At 40.8% G+C, this 9,549-nt stretch overlaps 1 protein-coding gene across 1 annotated transcript; it reads right to left on the bottom strand.

The window, feature by feature from the left end:
• Positions 1-301: 301 nt before the first annotated feature.
• LOC311519206 (uncharacterized protein) lies at positions 302-8,495 on the bottom strand. Its single transcript, XM_084625484.1, has 3 exons — positions 8,380-8,495; positions 4,318-4,386; positions 302-2,939 (listed from the first exon to the last, which is right to left on the bottom strand). The coding sequence occupies exons 2-3, from the start codon at positions 4,369-4,371 to the stop codon at positions 2,004-2,006; spliced, it is 990 nt and encodes a 329-aa protein (XP_084481610.1). The 5' UTR covers positions 4,372-4,386; positions 8,380-8,495; the 3' UTR covers positions 302-2,003.
• Between the last annotated feature and the right edge of the window lie 1,054 nt (positions 8,496-9,549).

Below are 9,549 nucleotides of genomic sequence, written 5' to 3'. Positions count from 1 at the left end.
ACCTTTTTCATGATGGTCTGTACAAATATAGGGGCAGATTGTGAACCCCTTACTCAAATTCATAAGGAGCTGATCCTGAGCTGTTATATATTGTCACAGACTCGTGCATTTTAAGGTTGTGATTATCTAAGTCTGACATCCTACATAGCATAGACCATAGAATTAAATCCAGTTCAATAATGTAACAAGCAGTTACTCATATGAGTAGTTTCACTGAAGTCCCATGAAAAACTGCTCACCTGTGTGAATAAGACAATCACAATCTGCCCCATCATTTATAGAAATGACTACAGGAAATGAGTTCATTTACCATAATCAAATTAACTTTAATGGACCTGCCAAGGAGTACATGTACAATAGCTGAGTAACCATGTGATCCTGTTCCTTTCACTCTTTTCTTTCCCTCCTGCCTTTTACCTCTGTTGTTTGTTACTGTCACAAATTGTCTGTCAGTCACTGTCTGCCTGATGTCTAATTAGATTGTAAGACTTTTGGGGCAGGGACCACTGGCCTGATTTCCAGAGGTGCTGAGCATCCTCAATTCGCACTGATGTCAGTGGTAGCTGCTTGTAAAGATGCCAGATTGATAGCCTTGGATGTGAGGTTTTCCTGACCCTGTAATGATTTCCGTTTCTTTGTGGGAGTATATCCTGAAGACAGCATCTGTGCACCTAAGTAACTGTCTAGTCAGCAAGAGTCCATTAGAGGAAACCAATTTTACTGGTAATACTCACAACTTCTAAAAAAGAATGGCAAGACAATGTAAGAACACACCTTTCTCCAAGATCTAACTGCCTATACATTTAGTTAAACATCATTTGTAAGACTATCTGTAATAGGACTATGCAGAACGATTATGTTGGAGACCAAACTTCCTCAGCCACCTCAGTAGTACAGTCCCGCCAACGTTGCTCCACTAATATGACTCAATTATGAGCTATAGGGGCCAACTACAGAAGAAAAAGTTGTGGTCTTTATGCCAACAAGGGTATCACTTAGTGCCACATGTGCTTTCTGAGATGGGATAGACTCAGTAGAGACTGGACTGGGGCTACCAGCTAAATTCACATATTCCGCCAAACCACCCCTTTCTTTCTAATGCACATCACCCTGGGAAGTTACAGTATTACAGTAAATAGATGAGGCTGAAAATAGCTGGAGAGAATGAACAGATTACAGATAACAGTGATACAAGGCAGCAGTAAGAAATGTCTTTGACACAGCATGGTAAACAACAATCTTTCTTGTAGCTCTGATTAAGAAATTACAAATGTGTAAAGAAAATTTGAAATATTAAATTACGCTAAGATTCTGCAGTGCTAGGCTACAAGGCACAGTTACACCATGTCACTGAAACATTCTGGAACGATCTGAATGTGAAGCAAATTCATCTCCGAGTGACACCCAAGTCACTGGGGTTGCACAGGTGTCAGTGAAAAGAGAATTTGAACTACAAGCTGCAAATGGGGAAGGCAAATATGCTTGTTCATGCAACATAATATTCTCTTTTATTATGAAAAGCTTTAACACGAATGAAATTATGCAACCACCAAAGCAAATTAAGTAGAGTCCTTTAGAGATCTACAGTACTTATTTGACAGGTTTCAGAGTAGCAGCCGTGTTAATCTGTATTCGCAAAAAGAAAAGGAGGACTTTTGGCACCTTAGAGACTAACCAATTTATTTGAGCATAAGCTTTTACAGCTCACTTCATCAGATGCATTCCTATGAATGTAGCTCACAAAAGCTTATGCTCAAATAAATTGGTTAGTCTCTCAGGTGCCCCTAGTCCTCCTTTTCTTTTGGCGAGTACTTATTTGGGGATACTATTGGAGGGGTGTCTTTTCAGTTGTGGTTGTTTACCATTTACCAAGTTAGTTTTAGTTACTTGAATCATCGGAATTATTTTCACTGATACCTGTTTGTAGGCTGTTGCCTTTTTCTCTGTTTTGCCGGCGACTGGTATCTGATGCCTTTGGAATGTCACTATTGACTTATTGAACTCTACTGTCTTGTTTCATTGGATTCACTGGAGCGGCTGGATTCACTGGAGCTGCTGGATTCACTGGATTCACTGGAGCGGCTGGATTCACTGGATTCACTGGAGCAGCTGGATTCACTGGGGTCGCTGAAGGCACTAGTGACACTCTGGCTGACGGAATCATTGGCGGCACTAGTATTCTCATGACCAGATTTACTCGAACTCTTTGATTCACTGGGAATACTCTTGCAGTGTTTTGGAGTGGGTTGCTCAGAGTCACTGTTGCTTTCTTCCTGCTGACTAGAGTTAGAGTCACCACTATCACCAGCATTACCTGGATCAACCCTTTGCATGCCTTCATCGTTAAAAGAACAGCTGTCCGAATGATGGTGGTTACTATCCATATCCTCATCCTTTCCCCCTACATTAAAGCCACTGTCAGTGTGGGCTTCTATGACATCTTGTTTGTCAGTGGAGAGCTCTGCATCCTCAGGTGCAAAACCCTCTTCTGCCCATGCTGAACCATAAACGCTGTTTTCCCCTGGCAAATGTTCAGATGGATTCTGTTCACTGGTGTGGTTTGTGTTCACATGTAGGTCTAAATGAGGATGGTTAATTCCTTTCCCTGTGCGGAGCTCAGCATTTTGATCAATGTTTTGTGTTCCCTGGGTATTATCAGGGTCCTCAGGGGCTGGTTGATTATTGGATTTGTCCTTATAAGCCCCCTGGGGATTGTTAATATCAATTGCAGACACCTCTCCAGTTTGATTGGGTCCTCTTGTATAATTACTGAATTTTGCTCCTTCTGGATGCCCATTGTTTTCATTCTCGTCATTCTGTTGGTTCCTCCCAGCATTCCCAGAGCCATTGCTTAAGATTTCTTTGTTTGCATTAATGGCATTAACATTGGCAACATTTTCCGCATAGCCACTTCCAAGCAAATTTACACTTCTTTTGATCTGTCAAGAGGACACAATTCAAACTATATTATGTTTCTAAAGCACAATGAAGGAATAGAATATCTTACCTAATGTACTGAAATACTGGAGCACTAAAGAAAAAATCCACTTAAAAATACAAATTAATTACCATTTCCTCTGTTGGAAATGTAATAGTCACCTGCCAGATTACCAGTGTTTGGTGACAAACTATATCTTCTCTTTAGCCCTGATTCAGCAAGTCCATCCCTGTTCAACAAAATACTGAAATGTCTTTAAATCCAACTAACTTTAATGGGACTTAAGCACACATTTGAGTGTTTTGCAGCGTCTTGCTGAACTGGAGCCTGTGTGACTTCAATTTACTTGCAGTAGCCAGCATTAAGCTATGGGCAAAATGGACTTCTCTTACAGCTGAGCAAAACATCTAATCCTGTTGACAACAATTGAAATAATTTGCAATTTCACTAATACATTAGGCACACTGAAAGCACCAACTATTTATTTTTGCTTCAAATCAAAGTGAAAATAGATTTACAGCGGTGTAGCGGAGATCAGCATCTGGCCTCATAAGCCTGACCCTGTTGTCCTTTTCCAGCTTTCCCTGGGTAAGGACTGCAGGATTGAGTCTCATTTTCTGAAGGCTGAGGAAATGCAGTGCAATTTGCACAATACCTAAGACTCTCAAAAGAAATAGTTTAGCTAAAAGGTTATGACACCTGCCCCTTTTAAAAGATAGGTAGAAGACTCGGATATTGTAACAAGGCCAGGTAAGCCTTTGACCAGATTTGTAACACAGTCTCTTCTCTCCAGCAGACTCTACTATTGCCTCCAGGGGAACAGCTTGATTATGGGCTTATGTTTCAAAATTGGAAAGTTAAATTGATGTAGAGTTAGAGATGAGGAAAAGCATCAGTTGATTTGCTATGCACATATTTTTGCAAAGAGGCGATGTTAGTAAAACAAAGCATCAAAAGACATTATGAATGCAAATTTTAAATGTGCGCCAGTCAGATAAAAATGAAAAATTCAGATAATTTTAAACTGTCTCTTTGATGCAGTAGGATCAGATCAAGAAAAAAAGTTGCTCCGTTTATATTTTGCAAGCTGCACCAGATTTGTTATGTTATTTAAGAGTATTAGGCAGAATCATAAATAATAATTTTGCTACAGTGTACACAAGGGAAGCATAATCCAGTCAATTAAGTAATGAATGGATGACCATTTGTCACTAGATCATGAAGTCCTTGTAATCGCCGACTCTCATTGATTTCAGTGGCAGCTAGGTTAATATAAGGGCCAATGGAGCACCTGTCATACACAAAGATGCAAATCACTGGATGATACCGGTAACTCTGATAGTGTTTGTTGCTTGCAGGGGCTGGGGGGTCATACTTACTGGAGAAGCAAAGGATATACCTAGAACACTCATAAACAGAAGCAGAGTATTCATGCTTGGAACTACTTCCTGCAAGAAATGGAAAGTATGTTATTTCTTACCAATGCCCATGAATATTTCACAATATAATAGAGCAATAATATTTGATCAGCACAGATGGGCACTTGGTCAACCATGTGTTTTAATAGAGCTGGCTGAATTATTCATTGCTGTAACAGAGTGGCAGAGCTCTCCTTTTCACTCCCCCTATAAGCACATGTTGGGACTTTACAGGGAGAGGCTGACTGAGTCCCGCTGGCTTATTAGACCAGCTGTGGCTTGTTGACGTTGGCCTCTATTTAGTGGAAGCGGTTCTCTTGGTGGAAGATAATGGGACCTAGGACTGAGAGACTGAAGCTAGGCTGAGGTTTATGTTTGTTATTATCAGAATGTTTGGACTAGGTAAAGTGCATTTAGATTCTGATTGGAACAAGGAGGAAGCTCCACATATCTACCCCACTGCCAATTTGAACTGTCTTCCAATGTGTAGCTTAGGTCTCAGTTATAATGGCTGTGTCTAATTTCAGTTGATGCAGAACAGTGTTTTCTTCATCATGCAGGCTAGTGGCATCTGAAAGTGAGTATTGTTATTTTCTATGGGTTGGGTTCTTTTCCCACTGTTGCTTTCTTCTTTTTGTCTTACTATACCAGGTTTGCACAGAGATGCTGACTAAAGTGGCAAACAATGCCCAACTGGCTTGCCAGCTTTTTTTTGAGTTTGGTCTCAGTTTTGAGATCAGGACCAGTCTGTACTGGTAAAAAGAAGAAGTGAAGCAGAAGTTTCACTTGTCATCCTGCAGCAATGTTGTCACAGTTAAAGGGCTAGCTGCACCTCTGACCCCCTTTCTTTGGTCTCTCTGTCTCAGGTCTCATTCCTTCACCTCTCTCAAGGTGGAATTCAACAGTTCTCCCACTCTTGAATCAGACCATAAGGTTCCTTATTCTGTGTATTTACTGTGCTTACTTGGCAAGTCTGACTGGGGTCAGTCCTGAAAATCTTCCCTTTAGCAGCTTGTGACCAGCAGTGAATCCAGTAACTCAAAACAGGCTTCTTAAAACAAAGATTCATCTTAACAGTAAGAACAAAGTGTAACATTAAATAAATGGATTTTTAAAACAACAAAATGTCTGTTTATGCATGTCAGTTCTACCTGAAGTCCTAGCCAGATCAGTTTTATCCCAGACCCTTAATCTCTGGGGATCTGGCCTATCTGTTCCCTAAAAATAACTGCACCAGAAAGAGAAAGAGTCGCTTTTTTTTAATCCATCCACGTTTCAGTTCTCTCTTCCTAGGCTTCAATTTACAAACCGGTTTGGTGAGCTCCGCAGGTGTTCAAGCCAGGGCATCAAAGTGAATAGCTCTTGTCTTTTCTCTAGTGTTTGTAGAGAAGTGTATATCAGGACCCAGCACCCCACCTCAGCCCATGTGCATTTCCCAACAATCCTGCCATTGGATTAACTCAAACTAGACTGACAGTACACATTACCGTAACCCAGTCAAGATATAGTATTCATAAATTATTACAGGCAGCTCCAAATCCGTCACATATGTAACTTGTGGTTTTCCATGTTTTCCCACAGACCAGTTATACACTTTCAGTCTCAATTATTTTGTTTTCCTTAATCTAAAATAACAATAAAGAGGAACAAAAATAATGTCTCTGTGGGAGAGAACTGTCTGTGTGTGTGTGTGAGAGAGAGAGAGAGAGAGTGTGATATCTGAAGAGGCTGCAGCAACTAGCAGGAGAGTGGGGTGGGAGGATGTATTGTTTCATGGTCTCTGTGTATATAATGTCTTCTGCAGTTTCCACAGTATCCATCCGATGAAGTGAGCTGTAGCTCACGAAAGCTTATGCTCAAATAAATTGGTTAGTCTCTAAGGTGCCACAAGTACTCCTTTTCTTTTTTCTGAGATCTAAATGGCTGTTGTCGCTACACACAGACAAAGTTCCTAAAAATTTAAAGGTGCGGTGCACACAAAACAAGGCATCACAGTTACATAGCCACATCCACCACATAATTCACAGGTGGAGCTGAAGTATAGTTAAAAATGGACTCTGCATGTGAGGACTGCTATTCTGTTATGTCTTTTTTTTTTTTGTGAGGCATTAGTGGGATTAGTGTGAGAGCTCTGTTCGGCAAGTAGCAGGCTGTTTACAAGAAGTCTCACGCAAATCCTCTTTGTTTCTCATGTGCTAGTCTCACTAAGCCTTTTGAGAAGAAAATGCATTTAAAAAAATATCTTTGGGAAGCACCAGCCTCCTTATGATATGTATAATTCTCCTCTTTAACTACAATGTCTGGGGTCTGTGTGACCTCTCTTACCTTTAACGTTGACAGGATGTTAATCTCACATGAGTTTTACAATCTCAGAAGGACAGCCAGTCTGCCAAATTAACGTATATTGTCAACAGGCTTTATTTGCAGTGGGAGCATCTGGCATCTACTACTGTAATACTATAGTCAACTGATTTTGTTCTCTGTGGATACAGCACTAAGTATACAAATGTAGGCTTCAATTATCAAGACAAGGTCTCAGGCCTTATGTGCCACCTGAGAACAAAAAAGCCGCATCCGTTTGCCGATTTTCGTTTTGTGGCTGGCCAAGCAATTCAGCACTGAAATGGGCCAAACCATAGTCTATATTTTCTCATTAACACAGGGTCCAAGTTGTGGAAAACCACAGGGAGGTAGAAAACTCATAATAACGGAGACTCCTCCCCTCACAGGTATTACTGCCCAATTCAGGAGAGAGAGAAACTTTCCTTATGTGGCTGAAAAAAGTACTCCTGGCTCTAACAAAAGAGCTAAACCAACAACCTATACATCAGATGGTCTTGGCCTGGCTGTCTATGAGATTACCAGGGTTGCGTGAATGTCCTCCTCCACTTGGTAAAGGCCATTATGGCTCTGTGGGTTGCCACTGAGTGAAGGATGATAATGTTAATATCCTACTGTAGGTGCCAATCAAGCCAGCCCTCTCTTATCAGTATTATTGAGGAATTTATGAAAGGAGTGCTGGGAGCATCTAGAGGAGATCTGAACTGGCCCAGAGGGAGCTGGTTCCAATCACCTTCTGGAAGAAACCAAGGTCAGAATCTTTGAATTGGAAATGTAATTACCTCTGGATCGGATTCTCACTTCAAGTGTCAAAGGACCTATATCAGTGGTTTGTATGGAGCAGGGGTGTAATTTAGGAAAATCAAGCACCTCCGAATTTCTTTGCACCCAGGATCATCCAGCTCAAATCATTTCTAAAATGTGTGTCCCTTGTACTGGATGCCCAAGTGCTGAAGGGAGAGCCACAGAATCAGATGATGTGGCTAAAGCCTAAAGTAATACAAGCCCACAGAACCCAGCGTTTTCCTGCTCTAACTCTGTGTGGGTGCTGAGGTGAGGGGAAAAATGGAAGAGTCCACAGCCAGCAACTGCTGACCCTGCAGGCTGAGCCTTTAGTGTTTTTAACTCTTGCAGAAGTTAGTGAAAAGAGCATCCTTAAAAATACTCGCCATTGTGGACCAGACTGTGATCAGCCCTTATGCCAGTGCACAGAGGGAACCATGCAAGGGGTCAATCACCTGCTTCCTCTGGGAGGGCTAGGTCATGGCTGCCTTCTCCCCATGCACTGAGCCATTATTGTGGGTAATTCAGACTGCTCAGCCACTATGAAGTCTAAGCAGTCCCAGGAAAGACTGTGCAATCTGAGGTACAATTTGTCAGTGCTCCTCCCACTGTGGTGTGGCTTCACCCTGCCCCCTACACAGGGCACTGTGCAGATTGCATAGCTTAACCCTATATGTCTGATGAATGAGCAAAGGGATTGTATCACCAAAAAGAGCTGCTTTCCCCAGTGGCAATATCATTTTAGGTGTGACCATCATACACATATACAAATAACACACTATAAGCTTAAACAAGATTTAAACAAAACATCCTAGATACATTTCTTGGCATTTATATTTCATGAAATCAAAACTCAACTTGAATTTTACCAGAAAACCTGTTTTAAAGCTACACACATACCTTGTTGGAGCACTGCAGTAAAGGATCTAGCAGAAAGTAACACTTTTTAGGGATATTTTCTAAAGAACTTCTGAAAAAGAATCTGCCAATATTACAGCATTTATGTTCTTTGTGCATCAGCCCCTACGCATATGAGCCTAACCTGATACCTCGAAGTAATTTAAACTCTGTTCAAGCTTCCAAACAACCAATTGTAACACAGTAACTTAAGTATGTCTTCACAAAGTCTTAAACTAAACCCCACTAATCTCCCACAATAGAATCTGAGATGTATTTACTTGCCCTTTTGTTCTTGAAATTTTTAGGCTACTTTCCAGTTAATTAAAATTTCCATTATAGAAAGACCTATGTGAAATACAAGTTAAGTGTATTTTTTCTTGAAGATATATACACACACACACACACACACACACATTATTTCCTGGCATTATGATTATGTGACATTTTTTTATCTATATTTTTCTGAGAACTATCCAGACTTGTAAATGAAAGGAAAAATTTTTCTGACACGCTTAATCCTGCTGAGTTATCTTTTAATCTTCCCCTTAATAGCCACTTTCTGAGTGCTAGTGATATGATCCTTCCTGCATCTCTGCCTCCTTCATTGTCTCTTTTATTTTCAAAAATCCTCTGAAAACACACCTCCTTTTCCTTATTTATACCTTCTGCTGCTATGTCTAACTTTCTATGTAATTTTGGAATAAAGCTTGTATGAAAGATGCTATGCAAAAAATAGTTTCACTATATGACTTCATTTTAGCGCAAGCAACCAGCAAGCTGTAACAATTTGGGAAATTTACTGATACATATGTGCCATTTCTTCATCTTATAGTGGCACCTTGGGGCCCCAGTCAAGGGTTAGGACCTCACTGCACTAGGCATTGTACAGGAAGAAATTCCTTGTCCCAAACAACTCATAATCTATATAACCGGATCCAACTGGTGCAAGAAACAAAGAAGGCGGCATGAGTTGGAAGGAGGAAGTAACAATAAGGAGGTACGTGTGTACATGATGATCTATATGATCAAGAGCACATGACGAGATCTCTTGAAGCCAAGGGGATGCTTACGGGTTACAGGGATCTCCTGTATGTACGTTATATAGTTCACCAAAAAGTGCCATGGGGGGCTTCAAATAAAAGCCAATGTCATTGTAGCAAACGTATGGAC

Source organism: Lepidochelys olivacea (assembly GCF_965140295.1).
Source record: "Lepidochelys olivacea isolate rLepOli2 genome assembly, chromosome: 4".
Classification (NCBI taxonomy): Eukaryota; Metazoa; Chordata; order Testudines; family Cheloniidae; genus Lepidochelys; species Lepidochelys olivacea.
The sequence above is the reverse complement of the archived record's forward strand: the minus strand, read 5'-3'. Positions and strand labels throughout refer to the sequence as shown.

Excerpts from the sequence above, each read along its gene's own strand:
- LOC311519206 (XM_084625484.1), bottom strand. The coding sequence starts at position 4,371 with ATGAATACTCTGCTTCTGTTTATGAGTGTTCTAGGTATATCCTTTGCT. Across the intron at positions 2,940-4,317 it reads GTATATCCTTTGCTTCTCCA|ATCAAAAGAAGTGTAAATTT; the intron begins GTAAGTATGACC and ends TCCTCTTGACAG.